Consider the following 22,958-nt stretch of genomic DNA (forward strand, 5'->3'; position numbering starts at 1 on the left):
GGGAGGTATTGGATTGATGCCTTCCTGGCATCAGGCATCAGGTTCAGTTTGTCCTGTTTACTCAAGTGTTTGCCCCTTTCCTTGGTGTCTAGGTTTTTGGGAAGGAGGTTCCTCTTTCCCCCCACTTTCTGTAGCAAACTGATGCTGTCATCTTAAAAGCCATTTAAAAGGCTCTTGCCACAGGGTGAGATCCTGAATGAGCCCATTCATCTAACAGCAAGAATGCACTGGCAAAAGACTTCTTGCTAATTAAACAGAGTCATAGGATCCAAAGCACGTCCTTCTATCGATAAAAGGTAAAGGTATCCCCTGTGCAAGCACCGGGTCATGTCTGACCCTTGGGGTGATGCCCTCCAGCGTTTTCACGGCAGACTCAATACAGGATGGTTTGCCATTCCCTTCCCCAGTCATTACCGTTTACCCCCCAGCAAGCTGGGTACTCATTTTACCGACCTCGGAAGGATGGAAGGCTGAGTCAACCTTGAGCCGGCTGCTGGGATTGAACTCCCAACCTCATGGGCAGACAGCTTCAGACAGCATTTCTGCCGCTTACCACTCTCCGCCAGAAGAGGCTCTTTTTTCTATCAATAATATAGTGCAAATAATATAATTAGACATCTTGGATGTCTACTGGGCTAAAAGGGCAGCATAATACAGGAGTCCAGTAGCACCTTAAAGACTAACAATTCCCCCTCCCCATCCCAGCATAATCCTTTTTTCGAGTCAGAGCTCGCTTCATCAGATACATGGCATGTCCATCTGAAGCACATTACCCCTACACATTTGACTCAGTGGGTTACGAAAGCTTGCACTAAACTAAATGTTTTTAATTTGCTTGGATTTCTGTTTAATGTTGCTACAGCAGAACAATGCTACCCCTCTGAAGTTATCAAGATGAATCAAGAAAACCAACTATCACCTGAAAACCACGATCATATAGTTCTTCTATATAAATATAGCTTACATAAAACAGCATACCTACCTCCAAAATACACCTGGAATACTTCCGGTTTACTTGTTCCCCACTGACCTAGATGCCTGAGGTGTATTCTGCCCCCCCCATACTGACCATCTTTCACTTCACAGAAGAGTAGCCATCGAAATATCAACAGCCATTTTTCATAACCAAAAGCATCATCACTGACCTTGAACACATGGAGCGGCTTTATACCAAACTGGATGACTGATCTATCCCAGTAAGCATTGCCTATGCCAGGGGTAGTCAAACTGCGGCCCTCCAGATGTCCATGGACTACAATTCCCATGAGCCCCTGCCAGCGTTCGCTGGCAGGGGCTCGTGGGAATTGTAGTCCATGGACATCTGGAGGGCTGCAGTTTGACTACCCCTGGCCTACGCTAACAGGCGCAACTCTCATAGGCCACATACCACCTACATTTTAACAGGAAACGGTGGGAACTATATCACTAGACCATCCATTTGCAATGCAGATCTACCAGTAAGGCATAGCTCCTCCCCCAGGGTTGTCTGTGGTTCCCTAGGCAACCCATAATGGCCGCCAATAACTCATGAAAAAGTCTCACATGATCTCAACACACTAGTTTATGTTCATTCTCTCCCTCTTCCTTTGTTAACCTTAATCTTTTCCCCCTGCAAACCTGAAGTCATTTCCGCACTATCTTCTGCAAAAATAACAATAACAGTAACAATAATAACAGTGATCGAGCCCATAAACACCTCTGGCCCCATTTTTTTTACTTTGAAAAATCAGCAGTATCAAAGGCTAGATGTTTGTTTGTTTTTAGTGGAAATCCAGATTATTGAGATCCTGTATGGGGACTGCCAGATTCTGTCAATTGTATTAGCAATGTGCATAACTAGGTTTGTTTATAACTGCTTCCACTAAAGGCTCAAAATGTTAACAAGGAACAGAGAAAGACTATTGTTAAAGCAAACCAAATCCTAGAACAATTTGGGCCTAAAAGGGTTGTTTTTTCAAAAAAGAAAATGCATTCGATGCAAGTTTCTCTGTGAAACCCAATTCCTATAGAGAAACAGGGATTCCAGAATACATCTGTGTAACCACATGCAGCTTAATTTCCCTTAAAAGCCAAATAGTAAATGCTTAGAAGGCTTTGGATTCTTTTTTTCCCTTACTGCACTGGAATTTCCTTGACATTCAAGCAAGCACATCCCAGCAGTTTAAAAACAAGAGATACTGTGGAGAAGGAAGGAATCAGACAAGCAAAATGTCATCTTCAGCACACACACACAAAAAAAAAGTTTACAGAAGCTAAGCAAAGAAGTCACAGGAAGGACAATCAATCAGCAAAGAGGAGTCCAGAAACAGCACCATAGATTTACAGCTGGCAGGCTCTGCCTCATCCCAGGACTAGAAGTTAACTCCCAGTGGCAAAGCAAAGTATGTCCTCAGGGTGAACTCTATTCCTGTTTCTTACAAATACATACACAACTCCATGGTGTGCAGCCAAGAGCCACTACCCAACGACCTCAACTCCCTGGGAAAACGATGGGCTACAACAAAGATACTAATAGCGTCTCTTAACTACAGCAGTACTAGTGGGCGCAGCTATAATTACAACAAACCTACATATTGAATTTGAACCAGCATCAGCCCTTTCCTTGCAAGCAGAGAATCTGCCACATCAGTAACTCTGTTGCTAAGGCAACTGCTTACTTTCCATATCAACTGCAAACTTGTTGCTACGGAGACGCATATACAAGAAAAAATCCTCTCTATAGCCAAGGACCAGATGGTAGGGAAGCCAGGAGAGTCATGGGCTAAAGGGATTGTACTGAATGGGACACATGGAAGGGCATTCAAATCTATGCGCCAGAAAAAGAGGATGAAAGCTGAGCAATTGGACGTGTAGGTCTAGCAACAAGGACAGAAAACAAAGAGGAAAACCTCCCATGCTACAATTTAGCTTGTTATACATATCAGCAAGCTATGCTAACTTTGTCACAGCATCAAGGTCAAGCCTTTCATTCCATACCCTGCGATATAAATTAATCTTAAGACACTGTAACCAGTATCTGTTTTTGAAAAATAAATCACCAAAAACATTAGTATAAAGATACAGCGGTATTTCAAAAGACCCTTTCACCTCTACTGCAGCATGTGAAGACACCGCTATCTGGAAGAGTTTGGAGTTAGGACTCTGTTTGCAAAGTCAGAAACATGATGTACAAAAACAGACTGGAGCACACAAATCAACTGTGAATCTACAAAAGGACACTTGCACAAACTAATATAAATTGCAGAGGGGAGGAGGGAGACTCTTGCTTCAAAAAACAACCCAAAACACAGGCTCTCTCATATTGAATGCACAATGTTTGCTATTTGTTAGCTCGCTCTATAAACCAGTTAAGACAGCAGTGTACGCTTGTAGGGAACACTGTTCTTCAAATCAATAGCTCTACTTCCTTGGAACATTTACTGAAAGCTACAAAACATTAACAAAAACAGAAGGATATGCACGCTGCAAAAACCCAAAATTCATATTATACATAAGTAAATGTCATAGAATTACACAGGACCGTAATAGCAGATTTAGAACCAAAGTGCAGTTTGGTTTTAAGTTAAGAACACTTTGGTTTAAACATTCTGGCTGAAGTCTACATAATATTTTTGTATAAACCTTTAAAATGATAGGGAGAGCAATACATCCATTCTTAAAATCAAGCCACAAGAAGAAGAGTTGGCTTTTATACACCGCTTTTCACTTCCCAAAGGGGTCTCAAAGTGGCTTTCGATTGCCTTCCCCTCCTCTCCCCACAACAGACACACTGTGAGGTCGGTGGTGCTGAGAGAGCTCTAAAGTAACTGCTCTGCAAGAACAGCCCTAGGAGAACTGTGACTGGCCCAAGGTCACCCAGCTGGGTGCATATGGAGGAGTGGGGAATCAAACCCGGTTCTCCAGATTAGAGTCGCTGCTCTTAACCACTACACCATGCTGAACAAAGCAAATTTAAACATCAAGGTCCCTGCTAAACTAGAAGTTTATATATTTTTTCCAAAGGCCTACTTGCCTCCAGGCTGATCTAAACATTATGACCTCCTACATGCAAAGCACCTGGAAGGTACTGTGTGTTCATATAGCAGCAAATGTAAAGCTCAGAAAGTTCCTCTTATAACCCAGCTATACAGTAACTGCATAAGCTATATACAAGCTATATACAAGTACCGCATAAGCTAAGCTATGCATGATGGTCACTAGTTGCCACATGTGCATCAGCTGGGGAACAGACCAAGCTTCTGCTATCCTCCCTACATGAAGCACAGGGAAGCCCTTTTTAATGGCCTTTAAATGAGAGGATCAGCCTTCACACAGTCTCCAGTTTGTTCTCCATTGCCAATTCCAGAAAGCAGAAGCCACCACTGAGAAGGCTGTGCTATCTAACCTCCCCTGGGACAGCAAGCAAAGTCTCTCCCTTCCAAACATAGAAAGCAGCAGGGCTTACACAAAGGGTGGCATCCACCAAGGCAATCAAGCCAGCTTGTTGTAGTGCTTAAGAGCGGCAGCTTCTAATCTGGCGAGCTGGGCTTGACTCCCTGCTCCTCGACATGCAGCCAGCTGGGCGACCTTGGGTTCATCACAGTCCTGACAGTGCTGTTCTGACCAAGCAGTCTGGACAGATCTCTCGCAGCCTCACCCACATCATAGGGTGTCTGTTGTGGGGGAAGGGAAGGCGAATGTAAGCTGCTTTGAGACTCCATCAGGTAAAGAAAAAGCGGCATATAAGAACCTTCTTCTTCTTCTCAAACCCCAACTAAAGAATTAGTCCATCCTTTCACTTGGGAATGAGAGAAATGGCACTGAATTACTGCACAAAAATAAGTTTATTAATTTTCAGTTCTGCCTATTCTTGTTGTGCTCCTGAGTATCTGGAGCTTGGTGACCAATTTCAACGTTCATGATCGAGCACAAAAAGTCACTTTGAGTACTCCTAGCAACTGCCATCTTCTCTACCCTTCATTTCTGTGTGTGTTACCATTTTGGTTACTCTCCACCCCCTTCACCAGGCAAGGAGGCAGTGTTACGACTTACCAAAAAATGCATGTAAGGGAACACTGAAGGTTTGACCCAGAGTTTGCAGGGGGGGGGGGAGGAAAGAACTGTGATGCCTCATACCAAGAGACCGGGGATGACACTCATAATATAGAATTGTCAATAGTCAATATTATTTTGTATATATCAGAATTGGTGGAACGGATCCAACAATTAGACAATATTAAATGCTGACAGTGTGTTATATAAACTACACTTAAAAAAGAAGTGGGAGCTAATAGTCAGAATAGGTACACTGCCCAAACTACAAAATACACATAAGGCACTACTTCCTTTGTGCCGACTGACATCATGAAACCACTCCTATTTATCCATGCTGTTATAAGCAGTTAAGCAAACAGGCCCAGACAAACATATGCTATTTGCAAACCACAGAAGTCCTTTGCATTTTTATGTTGGGGGTACTGTGCAGTCACTCAAAGAACGTTCCTCCTACATTTCAGCCACAGTGCCTGAGCAACAGCCCTAGGCAACAATGTCCTATCCACACAGTTGTTCACATGTGCAGCGTATCTGTAGAGCAGCACACAAACATGGTCTTCAGATGAAAAGGATGAGCAGCGGTGGGAATGTTGTTGGGAGGCTTGTGTTGTTGATAACTCTTCTAAATAGCTATTTGACACTCATAGATTCCCACTGCAATGACAAAGATATTGACCGCACAATATGCACCTGGGAAAGATAGAAGTCCATGGCACAAAAGACTCTGGATAGATATTTCTTCCAAATACCACCACTACACTGAAAGAAAGTCATGCAGAAGGTATACGGGGGGGGGGGGGATTTAATGTGCAAAAAGGCCCAAGGCTTCTCCTAACTCTTACATCCAGTAGCAAGTGGCTTGGTTAGGATGAAGAGGCCACTTCAAAGCCATACAGACAGCTCTGACACCCCCCAAAGAGCCCGTATGTGTCTGGGGGACAAGACTGAACTTCAGGAGAAAAGCTTTCCTTTTACATATTGTTATAAATTTTGCAGGAATGGCCAGAAGGAAAAAAAGAGAGAAAAGAGTAAAGATTCAACATCAATTAACAGACGCCCACAATTCTCAGAGCTGATAGAATTTCCAAGCGCTATTTTACATCCATCGAAGCTCCTCTGAAGATTTAAAAATATGTTGTTTGCTAAATCCTTGTGCTGTGTATTCCTCTTCTATTTATTTAACATGGATTTAAAATTACAACTTCAGGCTCAGCTCCCTGCAGAAAACGAAGCTGGACGTAAAGAGGCTAAGTGGAACAGTCTGACTTGAAGTCCAGAACAGCTTTATGTACTTGGGATGATGATGATGACTCTACCAGCCATAGAACTGTGTGACCAATTACAAGACCATAACCTACACTCACTCCTTATTATGACTTATCCAGAAGAGCAAAGTACCCTGCTGGCACAGTGACAGCCACAGCAGAGAAACTGAAACTACCCAAGCCATCTTCCAGGGCAGCCTTTCTCAACTTTTTTAACATTGAGAAACCCCTGAAACATTCTACGGTCTTCGAGAAACCCTGGAAGTGGTGCAATTGTGCAGAATATGGCTGGGAAGCATAGCTGGATACACTCCAACTCAGGGCCCCATTCCTTCCCACCCAACATTGGCCATTTTTGGAGTCGGGGATAGTCAGCATGACCATATGTGGTCATATCACTCAATAAACGTTTAACAAATATTTAACCGCTCCTGCAGAGCGGATTAAATAACAGAGTAAGGGCCCTGAGGGCGGGCCCTGTCCGGGATGAGGAAGGGTGCCCATTGGCCCCTTCCTCTGGACTGACAAGCGGAGGGCCCAATTGGCCCTCCGCTTGTCAGTCCAGCTCCAAACCGCCAATTAGCAGCTGCGCACAGCGCCTCCCAACCCACCCCATCCCCCACGAAGGCAAACCTTCCCCCCACAGCGCCCATTGCTCTGCTGGCCACCGAGAGGGAAGGTAGGCCTGCGGCTCCCCGTGTCTTCCCCCGACTCGGGGAGGAAAAAGGCTTCTGCGGGCCCGGAAACGGCGCTGGGCAGCTCAGCAAGCAGGGGGGGGTGGGGGGCTCTGCGAGCCGCCCGGCACCGGGCCCGCAGAAGCCTTTTTGCTCCCCCCCCCCAGCGGCAAAGGCTTGTGATGGCCCGGGGGACGGTGCTGGGCGGCTCGCAGAGCCCCCACCCCACCCCCCTCCCCGGGCCCGCACAAGCCTTTCGCCATCGGGGGGGCGAAAAAGGCTTCTGCCGCCCAGAGCAGTCCCCGGGGACGGCAGCTAGCGCCCATTTTATTCTTAAATAAAATGGGCTTTAAATCTAGTATAATCTATATTTTTAAAATATTTAACTCCGACCCATACAGGAAACCCTTCCAGGTCCATCAAAAAACCTGGTTGAGAAAGCCTGTTCCAGGGGAACAGTCTCTATTTAGCCCCAATTAACATCCATGATTTTACACAAAAGGAGCTCCTGAAGCAACTCCCCTGTCGCAACTCCTCTATCTCCCCATCCCTTATGGATAGGATTGGTTTCTCCAGCATACTCTTCATTTGGGCTTGCAACACATTTCCTTCTTCTGGTAACTTCACAGAGTCCTAAAATCCATTCCCTTGCTAAATCTTTGTGCACCTCATCTTACCCTCCAGGACAAGGGCCATGGCTCAGTGGCAGAGCACATGCTTGCAGGCAGAATGTCCCCAGGACCTCCAGATAGAAGAGCTCACTCAAGAAGTGTTAGGGGAAACTTTTCTCTGGGAGAGCCATTCTAAGTCAGAGCCGGTGACACCAAGCAAGATGGAGAAGTGGTGTGACCAACGTAAGAAAGCTCCAAGTGTGTTTCATCTTAAGTGACACAGCCTTATCTCACTGTCATGTGTCAACAACCACAAAAAAGACCAACTGGCTGAGGCTTGTTGGGCTTGCAGGTTTAATTCAGGAGTCAGACTCTTTTTTAAAAAATCCTTCTTGATTTTTATCCTGCCTTTTCAGAGTCTACCTCAAAAGCAAACCTGAGTGTAAACAGACAACTTATAAACAGAGACCTATCTTAAGAGATCGTGTACGCTCAGTTCAAAAAAATGTGTATACTTTGTTTGCTTACCCTCATGGCAAGGAAAACTGATATTAAATATACAATAAAGTTGTGATGAATTTAAGCTCCCCAGCAAAGTTATCACCCACCCCATACATTAGATTGCAGCAAAATTTCAATTGGGATTTTCACTTCTGAACTGGTTAAAAGAAAAGGAGGGAAAAACATGAAAGTCAAAAGTAGTGAGAGAGCCGGAGTATTCTATTTAATGTTCTAAGCTTAGTCCTGGCTCAGCTTTCCTTCTGTGGGGGACATTTTGGATACAAGAGTAGGCCTCAAACTTCAAGCATCCTGGAACTGATTTATAAGTTTGTCTTACGAGAACGGGCCCATTCTGAACGTGACTCGAGTGAACACAGACATGGGTTTGTGCTCTTTGCAAAGAACAGCGATACATACTTGGGGATAAAATGCTCTATTTCCATTTAAGGGACGTTTACCTTGCCAAAAAGCAAATCTGTTGCAACAGTGGAGAGATTCTTGTTGAGGATTGTGTTCAATTAATTAAAAAGTCACACTAACAAAGGAAACCAAAACCCCAGAGCCACTAACATAAAGAAACCTGCCTTTGGAAAAAGGGTTCAGTGGAAATATAAATACAATTTCCTGCTCAGCACTGCCCTGCCACATCTTTTTTGCATTATACACCTCAATATTCAGGAATACTATTGCAAGTATACAGTGCAAAACAGGTGCCAGCTGACAGAAATTACTCCAGTTGTTTGGTACAACTTCTTGTGTGCGAATCAATGTCAAAAATGCAAAGAAGTTAAATCTGACACTTTCTATTTGGCTGGAATAGGAATATTCAGATTTATGAATTTCAACAAATCCTTTCTGACTCAGACTGGAAGCTGAAGTGAAATTGAAAGATACAGTACTCTTCCTTCCTATTGTTGTCTTATTCAAGAGCTAACACCACAGAAAATACTAACAAAGGTCACATCCGGAAAACATGGAAACCATTTGCCAGATGTTTGGAAGCGGTGACAGAATGGTTCGAGCAGAGTCGCCTGAAACTCAACCGCTCCAAGACGGAGGCCCTGTGGCTAGGGGGAAGGGGGCAGGAACAGGTAGCGCATTTACCCACACTAGCAGGGATGCAACTTACCATCGTGCCCCAAGCTAGGAATTTGGGTGTGACCATTGATGCCTCCCTGACTATGGAGGCTCAGGTCAAGAGAGTAGCGGGCCAGGCATTTTTCTACCTTCGGCTGGCCCGGCTACTAGCGCCCTACCTGTCCCCTAACCACTTGGCCACAGTGATCCATGCGACAGTCACCTCCAGAATAGATTTCTGTAACTCGCTCTACGCAGGCCTACCCTTGTCCCTGACCCGGAAACTACAGCTGGTACAAAATGCAGCTGCCAGGGTCCTCACTGGAACAACTTGGAGGGCCCACATCCAGCGGTGCTGAGGCAGCTGCATTGGCTGCCAATTGCTGCCCGGATCCGGTTCAAGGTTTTGGTTTTAACCTTCAAGGCCATACGCGGGTTGGGACCCACATACCTGAGGGACCGCCTACCGCTCTATGCCCCCCGCAGGGCCTTACGCTCTGAGGGTGAGAACCTGTTGGTCGTCCGCGGTCCGAAGGAAGCGCGCCTAGCCTTGACCAGGGCCAGGGCTTTTTTAGTCCTGGCCCCTACCTGGTGGAATGAGCTCCCGGGTGATCTGCGGGCCCTGCGGGATTTGTCTGCTTTCCGCAGGGCCTGTAAAACGGAACTCTTCCACCAGGTCTATGGTTGAGGCTGGAGTCGGGAAATAAATCTAAATAATAATAATAATAATAATAATAATAATAATAATAATAATAATAATCTACAACTGACCCATTCAGATAAAATTAGCTCAGAGACCTGCCTAACATCATAACACCCAGAAAAATCACTGCACATAATGGAGTGAGCACAGCACGTTGTTCAGTATCATACAACATGAATCGATTTTCGCCCTCAAAAACAAAATTTTAGAAAATCATTTCCTCCTAGTTTTAAGAAATCTACAGGGATTTTTGTTTTCCGTAGCATTTTAAATCAGGCTTCTATCTGCAAAAAAACGCTAAGCCATGCTTCTGATCTCTCAAAACTGAATCCTTAATATAGTGCCAACTACTTTGAACTGTGGACGATTTTTCGGTGTCAAGAGTAAGTCATCAGTTAAACATCTGCATTTCAAAGTTACAATCTGTGTCTCAGTTCCAAGCCTTGTTTTATATCAATGAAAAGGCAATTCTGTCAGTGGAGAAGGAGACAATGTTAAATTATTTCCCCCTGCGAGTACACAGCCCTTTCCTACCACCAGCTTTGTTCCTAAGAACTGAAAACACAAAGATCTGCCTTATATTCAATCAGACCACTAGTCTATCACTAGTCTATCAAGGTCAGTAGTCTGTTCAGACTCACAGTGACCCTCCAGCCACTCGGGATAAGGTCTTCCACATTATCCACTATCTGATCCTTGTGACTGAGGATGGCAGGGATTGAACTAGAAATCCAAGCAGGTGCAGTAGCACTGAGCCACAGGCATGGTCATTTCGGGGAACCAATTGGCAGCCTTAGGAAAGGGGAGGCTGACCCTTTTTTTAAAAACTCTGACTGAGCTTTGCTTATGCTACTTTGGTTGCAAGGCCACAGATGACACAAGGGTTGGGCGCTTTGGTGTCCAAAGCGGCCGTTCGCACCCAAAGCAGCTGCTGGCTGCTTCGGGCGCAAACAGCCGCTTCAGACGCCGAAGCACCCATGTAAAGGTATCCCCTGTACAAGCACTGGGTCATGTCTGACCCTTTTACCGACCTCGGAAGGATGGAAGGCTGAGTCAACCTTGAGCCAGCTGCTGGGATTGAACTCCCAGCCTCATGGGCAGAGCTTTCAGACTGCATGTCTGCTGCCTTGCCACTCTGCGCCACAAGATCACCCATGTACTACAAGCTAAATCCAAACTCTTTGTAAAGAAGGGTAAGAAAAGAAGGGTAAGCATTGCACAAGTCAGACTCTTGTGCTGCATGGAAACAGTTCTACACAGATTTGTGTGCAAACCTAACTTCTAATTACTGTTATAATGCAGCATGACACAAGGAATAGCTGTCTATTAGATAAGCTATGTATTGTGTATCATTTTCTAACAGTAAAAATACTATATAATTAAGAAATAACATAATATATGGTTAAATTAAATTCTCCAAGGTGAAATAAAGGCTTTACTTAGCTGCAAATAATAAATAAGTAATTATAACAAACAACTGTCTGGCTCTTTTTAGAGGAAACAAACTTAAGTGCAGGTCCACTTATCCAAGATCTTGCATTTTCCCCCTAATATACTATAGTACCCATAAATTGGTTGAGCAAGATCTTGCACAAACAGAAACACAAGTCAGGATGCGTGATTTAATACAACCATTCTGTGCTGGATCCAGCCCAATATGTAAAATGCACAGAGGAAACGTGAACCTAACAGGTCTTGGATATTTACGTCATTAATTAAACAATTCAGTTTAAACCAATCCTTCCATCTTGTTCTATATGCAGCATGATGCCACATCCGAAAGCCCTTTAGCAGTCATATGTAAATGGCTGGAAAAAATGTAAGAACTTCAGGAGCATAAACCTGATGACTGGGGTTTATGGAACCAACAACTCATCTGGAAAGAGTGAAAAAACGAAAATGTAAAATCATTGCAGAGCTGCATTTCCTTCTTTCCAATAAGCATAAAAAAAGAAAATTCTTCAGTAAAACAACAGAATGTGAAATGGGCAACTTCAGGGAGTCCTGAATGAAAGAGATAGTTTGGATGCATTCCAATCAGTTTTCATAGCCAGTTTGGTGTAGTGGTTAGGAGTGCGGACTTCTAATCTGGCATGCCGGGTTAGATTCTGCACTCCCCCACATGCAGCCAGCTGGGTGACCTTGGGCTCACCACAGCACTGATAAAACTGCTCTGACGGGTAAGCCACTTTGAGCCTCCTTCGGGTAGAGAAAAGCAGCATATAAGAACCAACTCTTCTTCTTCTTCTTCAGTAATATCAGGGCTCTCTCAGCCTCACAGAGCAAAGCGGCATATAAGAACCAACTCTTCTTCTTCTTCTTATGGATGACCTGCACTGAGACAGGGGAGGCACAAACCTGTTAATTTTCCTGGATTTCTTGGGGACTTTTGATATAATCGTTATTCCAGCCTTCTGGACAGTCTTTTGGGAGGCACTCTTCCACAGTGATTCTGGTCCTACTTCGAAGGTAGGTTTCAAAGTGTTTCGCTAGGAGACGCTGCTCTGTCCCTTAAGCTCTGGCCACAGGGTCCTCCAAGCTTTTCAACATGTATATAAAGCTTCTTAGAAAATTCATTAGGAGATTGGGGCTGAGTTGCCACCAACATAGCAATGATGCTGATCTCTGTTGTATTCTTCCAACAGATCCTAGGGAGGCTGTGGAAACTGTGAACATGTACAGGGGGATTGGATACAGGAAGTGGGATATCTCCTGTTGTGCATGGGGTTGCTGTCCCCCTAAATGAGAAGGTTTGTAAGCTTGGGGGTGTTGCTTGACCTAGACCTCCTGCTAGGTGGCAGCAGTAGCCAGAGGTCCCTTTCAACAGTTCTAGCCCATCCAGGGCAGGAAAGATCTTGCCACTGTAATGCATGGTCCAATAACACCTAGATTAGATTATTGTGATGCACTTGACATGAGGCTTCCCTAAAAACCTTTTCAGACGAAACAGTTGGTACAGAATGCTGTAGCCTGCATGGTGACTGGAATGGGTCATAGGAACCATATAATTCCAGTCTTAGGGCTAGTATACCTTTGGAGGAACAGTTTCAGGTGGCCCCAGCATGTGAGGTTAGGTAAGTGACAATCCGAGAAGCAACCTTCTTTGATGTGGTACCAAAACTTGATTACAGTACCAAATTTCCTCCCTAGGAAGATCTGTCTCAGATTTTTTTTTCTGCCAGTAGGCAAAGATTTTTTTGTGTTATCTGACATATCACCCCCCAGTAACTGTTACTGGCCTTCCTTCCTCGTTGTGGTGTTCGGGGTGTTCATATATTTTTACTGAACCATTAGATATGTTTTATTTTAAATGCTATTTAATGCTTAAGTGTTTTAATAGTGTTTGGATGGTCACCACCGGGAGTGAAAGGCATGTATTTAGGTTAAATGTAGTACAGAAATGTTAATATTATTAAGAGAAATTTTAAGAATAGAGATTACAATGTAAGATACTTTATGCAAACGTGAAAGGAGTCAATCAAAAAGATTGGGAGGATTAAAGAAACAAAGTTGGAAAAAATACACACTCTCAATTTCCGATACAAAAACTACAGTTTCTGATTTAATATTCTTACTTTTTCTAACCTCCTTCTTGTAGATTTTAAAGCATGTTATACCTTAACAGTCTATACAACTGCATCACACACCAAAACTAGGTCAAAGATACCTATATAACACCCCCCCTCCAAATGAAGATGATGGTGACAACTTTCAAGGGGGGGGGGGTGTTGTGTTATTCCCTGTGTTTTTCCTGGAAGATGCATATTACCCAAAGTACTCGAGGCTAGAGAACACAAAACTACATTCTGCAACAAACACTTCAGTATATGGAGAGGAAATCGTGTCATCTGTTCACTTTTTAGGGGAGGAGTGGAGAGACACAAGGATGTCATTTCCACACCTCACCACTTGGAAGAAACAGAAAGAGAAAGTGTGCACTCAGCCAAAACCAAGAATTGCCAGGACACATATTCAAAGAACTCTGTTAATTCTTGGAAAGCTTTCATTATTTTACTCAGAAGTGTAGATGTTGTTTCATACCCGTTTTGCCCACCACACACTGCCTTTAAAGCTCTGACATCTACCAGATCGGCTAGAAGTAAAACAGTTGCTTGATATTTGGGCCTGCTAGTAGAGTTGTGGTAGATTTTCCCTAACATTATAACACTTGAAAACTCTCACCAGAACATTAAGACAAACCATTTGGCCCACTGGCCTTGAATAAACTCACAGAGAATCAATTTGAAGATTAGTATAATCTGACCAAATTTCAGAGGATAAAATCTGAGGTAAAATGGCTGAGTTATAGAAGTTTTTAAAATCTGCCTAAGTGGTTACATTTGTGAACTACTTTTTGTGTACTAGAAACATGCCATTAACTTCCAGAGGTTTTTTTTTTCCTGGCTTAGATTCCATCAAACATTCCAGGAGCCTTGTCCTGTCCAGCTCAGTGAAAATCCATTCCAACTTCATAAAATTGTGAAGCTGAAATTTCTCATTTAAGTTCTTCAGTGAAGCAGGGACAAATTATAAGCACGTGTGCTTTCGGAAAAGTAACTCTGTGAAATGCCTTCCTTAACTAAAAATGGCAGCCACTTGACCAGAACGAGGCAGAAAAGGCAGAAGTGACAAATACAGGTAAAGTGAGAGAAAAGATTTTTCAGCAGATTTGTTTGGATAATAGGGATGGGGTTTTTTTTGGGCGGGCGGGTGGCATGCTATTTCACAAATACGAAAAGAGACAACAGTGTCATGCACAATAATAAAATATTTTTATAGAATACTTTTTTGATCAAAGTTAACCATGTGTGAAAAAAAAAATCGAAAACAATTTTGGCACCCTGCAGAATTCAGAATGGGTTTGGGAAGTTTTTTAACTACCACTTGGGACAAAAATGAGTGCTGTTATGCTGTTATACTAGTGAAAAAAAATTCCATCCCTACTGCACAACAGGGAACTAACACGAATCAGTGAACATGAGTAAATTTGTAAGAGACCTGACGCATTAACCTCCAGAACATTATGAATAGGGTAGGACAAGACCAGCAGTCTACAAGGTGAAACAACAGTGACTAGTAGCCTCTATTAAAGTCCCACTAGATTGACTACATAGCTACGTAATAGAAAATAATTACTCTCCTAGGCAAAATTAGACCAAATAGAACATATAAAAGGAAAACAATTATTTACACTTAAGCACAAACAAAAATTATGTGGCAAAAGAATAGAGGTTGAACTCATTACTATATACTGGAGCAGACACGGTCATGTTTGCTAGATCTCTTTAGTTGTTTAGAACGGATACCTACTAGTCTACAGCCAGACATATAATGGTGATTCAAACACAAGGGACAGTCCTTTTTTTTCTTTTTGCAATATACACACAGGTTGCTTCTGAAGGACCTATTCAGCCCAGGAACTGGCCAAGGCCAGCCACCGAATCCGTAACAGATAGGTGTTTTTTCTTCATTTGCGAACTTTAGGGGACAGCAAGCCGTGTCATCACTTTTAACAATGGGAAGAATTCCTGAAAGCTTGAAATCACCCAGACTGGCATAGCCTCATCCTAAGAACATGTTCCTGTGTATAAGCCCTATAAACTCTAGCAAGGAGACCTGCTCAGGACTGCACTCAGAAACATCACCTGCTCATGAATCAGGCAGAGGATAGAAGCACAGATATGCACACATTGTTCATCCTGTCACTTCCTGGAAGGAAAATGGACTTCTGAATTCTGTGCATACTAGTCCTTAAAAGCAAGCACCACTGCTGCAGTCCTATTAGTTGTACACCCACACACCCCTAAAAAGTTACTATGAGGCTCACTAACAAGGAATTAGCCACAAATGGCCACATTATTGTACATTGTGGGAGATAACTAGGATTTCACAGGAGATCCAACAATCTGTGACCAGCCTTTATTTTTTGCCCAGCATTGAAGAATACGAGGCTAATAGTAAAGCAACACAAAGTCAGAGCTCCTCCCCCTCCCCCCCCCCCCAGCAAAGGCTGCAAAGATGTTGGTGGGTGAGTAATGACAAGGAAACCTCAGAGAACAAAGCAGGTGAAACTCAGGGTCAATGCACACTTAGAAGTGAGTGGGTATTAGAACTAACCAAGAGCTAGGGCCTGAACATAAAAGTGATCTCATACCCTCCAGTGTTTTGCTGATGAAAACATAACTCTTGCGCACAAGTACCTGTATAGAGCTAAGGGGTGGGGCAAGGCCTGGGAGCAGATGCACACCTAGGCAAGAGAGGCAGAAGCAAAAAAAAAAGACACATACAGATGTGTAGAGACGGAAGAGACTGAGTAATTTGTCCTTTCCACACACTCTCAGGCATACCAGAGAGAATGCCTGGGGCAAGCAGCTTCCCATATGAATGCAAAAGCAAGAAAGTAAACAGAAGACAGAGCACTCCAGCAGAGAGCAAAACCTTCCCTACCTACTACAAAGCAGCCAGGGTGGACTGATAGATCAATACAAATTCTGACAGTGCTTCGGCAAGCCCCAGGAGATAGTTGCAAGGATGAAAACTATCTTTGCCCCCTGGCTGGTGGGCCAGTGCTTTTGTGGGAGAATGGCACAGACATTCTTTAGTTTAATAGCCTGTGCTTGTTTATAATTCAGATGACCCTTTCCCTTAGTCACTTTACTCCCATTTTTTTTTCCTCCACAGGTTAGGGTCAGCGCTATATACATTTGTAATTAGAACCCTGTTATTTGTCGCACTGAATGAATGACACGGCCAGTGGAAGGAACAGTTGTAGGAACAATGCTAATGGGGGGGAACACTCTAGAATACCAAGTGAAAGAAATCTAATTTGTAAGGAAGCATGAGAAGCAAAGTTGTCCGATGCCCCTGCGGTTCACATGATGACGAACCAGTATCTGTACAAGAAAGCTGGGAGGAAATCATGGTGATTCTCTGGTCTCCAGGGTCTCAGGCCTTTCCATCACTTCTGCTGATGATGCCAGGGGCTGAACCCGGGACCAAACCTAGGATCTTCTGCATGAAAAGCAGAGGCTCTTCTACTAAGTGATAATCCCATCCCACAGTGTGATACACTATTCTAGACTGGACTTCTAGACTGGTCACCTCTAGACTGGACTTCTACAATTTGCTCTACACTGGCCAGCCCTTATCCTTGAACCAAAAACTACAACTGGTCCAGAACGCAGCTGCCAGGGTCCTCACAGCAACACCTCGGAGGTCCCACATCCTCCAACAGCTGTGCTGGCTTCCGGTCGAATTCTGGATCAGGCTTAAGGTTTTGGTTATCACCTTTAAGGCCACATGCAGTCTGGGCCCGGTATACCTGAGGGATTGCCTCTCTGCCTATACCCCTCAAAGAGCCTTGTGCCCCACCACCTTCAACCTCCTGGTGGTCCCTGGCCCCAAGAAAGCCTGCTTGACTTCAGTCAGGGCCAGAGCTTTTTCCATCCTGGTCTCCACTTGGTAGAACAAGCTCCCAGAGGAGATCAGGGCCCTGACAGAACTCGAGCAGTTCTGCAGGGCCTGCAAAAGGGAGCTCCTCCGCCAGGCATTTGGTTGAGGTCAACTTGAACCACCGCTTCCCATTGACTCCCAAGGCTCCCTCCAATGACAACCACTACAGATCCACCCAATCCACTGGGTCTTCAGTACAAGTTGATTAATGTCCTCTCCAGTATTCTATCATTTACAATGTTTATTGTTATCACTATATTGTTGTTACTGTTATAACCATATTATTACAAACTGAGTTACCTGTATTGTTCCTGTTTCATGTAAACTACCCTGAGCCTTCAGGAAGGGCAGTATATAAATACAAAAAAAAATATTCTGGATGATTCCCCCCAAAAGAAACCTGCAGCAAAGGCTTTTCAAGAGGCATGATTGGAGCTGCTGTGCAAACAGGAACACAATCAAAACTGCTTTTGTGAAGTCACTTGATTTGTAGCATCCAACCTCTATATTCCCCCAATACCACAGTCTAGTTATAGGGAACCAAATTAATAAGGGGGGGGGGTGTCAACAAACTGACCATCAATGCCTAAACTGCTTACACAATGCAATTATACACATCTTGTACACTTGAAAGCACACCACAGCCCCCCCTGAAAGTTTAAAATTTAAAAAACACACACACAAAAACAATACTTTCTTCACTTGGGAAGACAGTGATTTCAGTGCTATTAATAATGAACCACCTTTCTGAATGATCTAAAATTGGAAGAATGGAGAAAAGTGGGGAAATTACACAGCTTCTGCTGTCCAAACTGGGAGAGAAAGCAAAATAAAAGTTTAAATGGTTTGCACAGGCAGGAGAAAATACTATTGTTCCAGCCTCACCTGACTTCTGTCTTTGTCCACCTTCTTGAAACATTTATTCAACGACAGATTATGCCTCACAGAGTTTTTCCATCCAGTGGGGGCATTTGCAAAATAAGGAAAGTGTTCCAAAATCCAGTTGTATATATCCTTTACAGGCAGGCGTTTGGTTGGAGAGTCCTCAATGGCCATAAATATGAGGCAGCTAAAAGAGTACGGTGGTTTACAGTTGGGGTTCTGCTTGGCATCGTAGGGCATATCAGCGTGAGCAGGAGATGGAGGGGTATCATCATCCAGATCCTGCACAGGGCTAACACTTCTTAACACCGACTCCCCAAAACTTTTCAATAAGTTCTTGCTCTCATGCAACCAGTTCAAGTTAGTTAGCTCTTCGTCCTCTATGGGCCCTTTTTCTGATCGGAGGACAGGTAAAGAGATATCCAAGTCCTCATCGTCATGAAGTGCCTTGGAGAAATCGCCATCCCGATAACACTGGCTCAGTCCGCTGGAAACACTAATTCCCGAGCCCTCCGGCTTCTTACTGGGAGGCATCACTGGACCCATTTAGATGGAGGCTCCTGGCAAAGCAATCCAAGACATGGAAAGGAGGGAAAGAAATGGAAGTATTAGTTGACACCTGAGTTAGCATCACAACGTTCTGAAGATTTCTCTCCCCATCCCATCCCCACCCCCAAATCGGTAATTCAGCCTTTTATGAAGTCTATATTTTCTTTAAAAGTCAGATAAGCACATCCCTCACGGTTTGTCAAGCAAAGGATAGAGAGCAGTGGTTCTCAACCTGGGGGGTTGGGAACCCTTTGGGGGTCAAATGACCCTCTCACAGGGGTTGCAGCAGGATGAGCAGCTTGGCTGGGGGGGGGGGACTACCACTGTTGCCACTCCTACTGCATGGTGGGACAAGAGGCAGAATGGAACTGAGAAACCCCAGAAAAAAAAAACAATTTATTTACAGTCATGAACAACGGATCGTCACACAATTGGTCAGTTTCGGTTTAATTTCTGTGAAAGAACACTTGCATAATTTTATGGTTGGGGGTCACCACAATATGAGGAACTGTATTAAAGGGTTGCGGCATTAGGAAGGTTGAGAACCACTGATATAGAGGCTGGGAGAATAACTGGATCCCTATCACTGACATAACACACAAGGTTTTGTTGGCCGTACACAATGCTCCACCTAAAGAGGAATGTGGTGGTGGCAAGTCAAATCACCACTGACTTATGGCAACCCCATGGAATTGTCGGGGCAAGAGACAGCCAGAGGTGGTCCTGCCACTGCCGGTCTTCCATGCAAATATTAGCCAGGGCCAAAGATTCCGAGATCTGACAAGACGGACGTTGCCTGGGCTATCCAAGAGGAACATACTCCCTAAAATTTCACCATTAAGACTACAATATTATACATACTGATTTGAAGAATAAGTCCCCAATAAGATCAGTGGGACAGCCTGCCTAGGGCTGGATTGCATGTGTATATGTCACTGCCTCACACATACGCACGCCGATTGTAATAAGCACAAAAAATTGGGAGCTTAAGACCAGTTGCTTCAGATTAAGTACAGCTGTTTCACTTCCAGTATGAACACAGCCACGATATAATTATAGTCTCGCCTGCTCTAGCTGAGTGTTCAAGCCATGTTTATACACACCGCAGCCACAACCCAAGCACTTGCTCACTACAGCTACCAACTTTCTTGCCCCCAAATGCAGTGCAAAAGGCTTCTGCTGTTGGAGTGCACTGCCAAGATCTAGAGATGCAGACACATATACAAACACCCAAACTGCCACCCCCGGCAACATACATTTCACTGAAATGAGAGCCAGCGGTAAATACAATAAGCATGACCTAGAAGAAAGCATGAAGAGTGACATCATACCAGCCAGCTGAGGCTGTTGTTTCTATATTGGTCCCAGGCAGTAACATGCAAGGCTACATTACATTTTTTGTTATATCAAACAAATCGAAACACCAAGGAACATATTCAGTGAAAGTGCAGAAGAAAGACTTTGTAAGATAACACAGTGAAGTCAAACAGTGTTCCAGCCTTTCCCAGTCTCTCCTATAAACATCCAGTCCAAATTTCCATTTTGAAATTAATCAAAGCTACATCTTCCGCGGGCCCTTCAATACTGATCCAAAACAGCTAACAATTCAACCAAAAGGCCCAATTCTTTTTTTAATAATAATTCTCAGTACTTGTGCTAGAACCAGTTTTTGTTCACTAAAAGTATGCAAGCCTTTGTAAGAACACAAACCTATATTGTAGCATGAAAGTTTACCTCCACTTATGCCAAAAGAACAAAGTTTGAGACCAGTCGCACCTTTAAGTTTTATTCACAATATAAGCTTATTATTACAATACTCAGAAGAAGATACTGTTAAGGTTGCCTCCATGCTTGAGAGGAAAGAGAGGGAGCATAATGGAAGGGTCTCACTTAATTACTCTCAGAGTCCCACAATTAATGATACATCTGCCCCTCAATCTCCAATTTTTACATATTTATTTCCTTCACTATGTTTCTCCCCCCAGAATTAAACCCAAACAAATGGCAATCATATCAACTAAACTCGCTATTCCTGTTTGGTATTTGAATCTGTGTATGATGATTTATTGCTCACCATCTAACTATATGTATAGACTAGGAATTTCCATTTCATTGTATCTGAAAAAGCATGGTTGCACACAAAATATTCTGCCTGTTCTGACCAACCACCTGCATCTTGTCCCAACAGAAACAGTGTTAATCAAAAATATGCTGATTACAGTACAGAAAGAGCCTCTTGTGGCGCAGAGTGGTAAGGCAGCCGTCTGAAAGCTTTGCCCATGAGGCTGGGAGTTCGATCCCAGCAGCCGGCTCAAGGTTGACTCAGCCTTCCATCCTTCCGAGGTCGGTAAAATGAGTACCCAGCTTGCTTGCTGGGGGGTAAACGGTAATGACTGGGGAAGGCACTGGCAAACCACCCCGTATTGAGTCTGCCATGAAAACGCTAGAGGGCGTCACCCCAAGGGTCAGACATGACTCAGTGCTTGCACAGGGGATACCTTTACCTTTACCTTTACAGCACAGAAAGGGTTAACAGGAAGTGCAACACCACTTGTGTTTCTTATACTCTATAAGAGGCAAGGCATTTTTATACAATTCAGCAAACTGCTATTTTAAGGGAAGTAGAAAGGCTCTTGTTTGACATGCTTCAAAGGAAAAAGCAACTGAGAAGTGAAACTTGTCTTTATAACTTATAGAACAAACTTATACCCATCTTAGGAAAATGGCTCTTTAAAACAGAGCGTCAGAAAGGGGGTTGTTTCAGATCAACTGCTGAACACATCTCTTTGAAAAGGCCTTGACGATGTCCAAAAGATATTTTACAGCAACGAGAGGAAGTGGCAATTACATAAGAGGTCATTAAAGAAGGAGCAGGCCCTGAAAAAGCAGAGCTGAGAAAGATGCTCCCGTAAAGGACACAAATTCATTTGAAGGGAGGATACAAAAAAACACTTAAAAGGTTTTTCTTTGTGGCTGGAGGGGGGGGGGGTGTACATTGCAGTCATTTCAGCATTAGAAGTAAGCCAAGGAAAGCTTGTCAAAAATGCTGTAAACCAAATAAAAACAAAGAAAGTTAAAGGGACATAATTTAAACTGTGTACTTTTTAAAAGGCCAAGAAAATAAAGACAAATGCTTGAACTCCATTTTATAATGGCTAGGTAAAAGAGGGATTTGCGTGTTCCCTGAGGCTGCCCCATTAAGGTTGCTATTAATGAACTGAAACATGCAAGTTCCAAGGTAAAGGGGAAGAGAGGCTGTTCCTAGAGGAATGGGCCCTAAACGATACAAGGCTTTGTGCATCCCAGCTGTTCTTCCAGCTGGGAGCATGGGAGACAACTGAGTTCAGTAGGAACAGAAGTTGTGTCCCAGGAGCAAGCTTTTAAATAGGAAAATTATATCATGGCTGACAACATAATTTAACCGCGCTGTTGCTATGACGACACGCTGCTCTCTTTCAGTTTGAATGTGCTTACGTACCAGTATCCTCGCAAAGCGTTGTATCATACCATGAGTTTTTACACACACACACTCAAAAATCAACAACAGTGACTTCTTTGATACAAGCTTGTGGTGGGATGATGATTAGCTCCGATCCTGCAACTCTCAAGGATCAAGCTTAACTGACTCACACTAGTCCCGATATAATTAAAATTGCAATATACAAATAATTTTCCTTCAGAGTACCAGACAGTGTTTCCTTGTAATACAAGCCATTCCTGAGAGCTTCATTAAGTGTAAACCTAGGAACTTCATGCTGCGATTTTGAACACAGTAAAATGTCTTTTAACCGCAACAGCACATACGATTGTGCTGCTAACAATATTTTGAAGACATAAGAAAGCCATTGGGAAATCCCACATCTGACTTTGGCTCATTTAGAAACATTAGGTTACATATACATTTAAATAAAAAACTACTTTCTTTTTTTAAAGGAAGCTGGCTTCAGTTTTGACCTTCCTGAGAAAAATTCAAATATAAACAGCAACTGCCTTGTGTGGGTCACGTGCCGAAAGGCACATAAACTTCTGCACCTTTCAAGGAACCCAAAACCTAAGATTTGCATGCCCCAAGCTGAGGACGACGTGTAAAGGTTTGAGCAGCTCACAAACGATACCTGTATACAGCTTATGTTACATTATTACAGTGTTCCAGAAACCTAGCAAAGGTTTAAGCAGGTGTGGAGGAAGAAACTGGAATACAGGACCACAA

The 22,958-nt window shown here is 43.6% G+C and overlaps 2 protein-coding genes across 9 annotated transcripts in view; one reads left to right on the forward strand and one right to left on the reverse strand.

The window, feature by feature from the left end:
• The window catches only part of LOC143830649 (uncharacterized), a 43,091-nt gene extending 28,001 nt beyond the window's left edge, over positions 1 to 15,090 (forward strand). The window contains exons 2-3 of one of the 2 annotated variants that reach the window (XR_013228561.1): positions 12,119 to 12,615; positions 14,275 to 15,090. The gene's annotated coding sequence lies outside the window, so the exon portion shown is untranslated. Of the gene's footprint in view, positions 1 to 12,118; positions 13,544 to 14,274 lie in introns of those variants that run through there. The other variant, XR_013228560.1, reaches the window with a different exon arrangement.
• The window catches only part of FOXN3 (forkhead box N3), a 226,303-nt gene that overhangs the window by 147,480 nt on the left and 55,865 nt on the right, over positions 1 to 22,958 (reverse strand). For all 7 annotated transcript variants that reach the window (XM_077323446.1, XM_077323448.1, XM_077323441.1 and 4 more), the window contains one exon: positions 18,203 to 18,759. In XM_077323446.1, the coding sequence (XP_077179561.1) occupies positions 18,203 to 18,745 (543 nt within the window). In that variant the 5' untranslated portion in view covers positions 18,746 to 18,759. The remainder of the gene's footprint in view (positions 1 to 18,202; positions 18,760 to 22,958) is intronic.

Source organism: Paroedura picta, chromosome 2, assembly GCF_049243985.1.
Source record: "Paroedura picta isolate Pp20150507F chromosome 2, Ppicta_v3.0, whole genome shotgun sequence".
Classification (NCBI taxonomy): Eukaryota; Metazoa; Chordata; class Lepidosauria; order Squamata; family Gekkonidae; genus Paroedura; species Paroedura picta.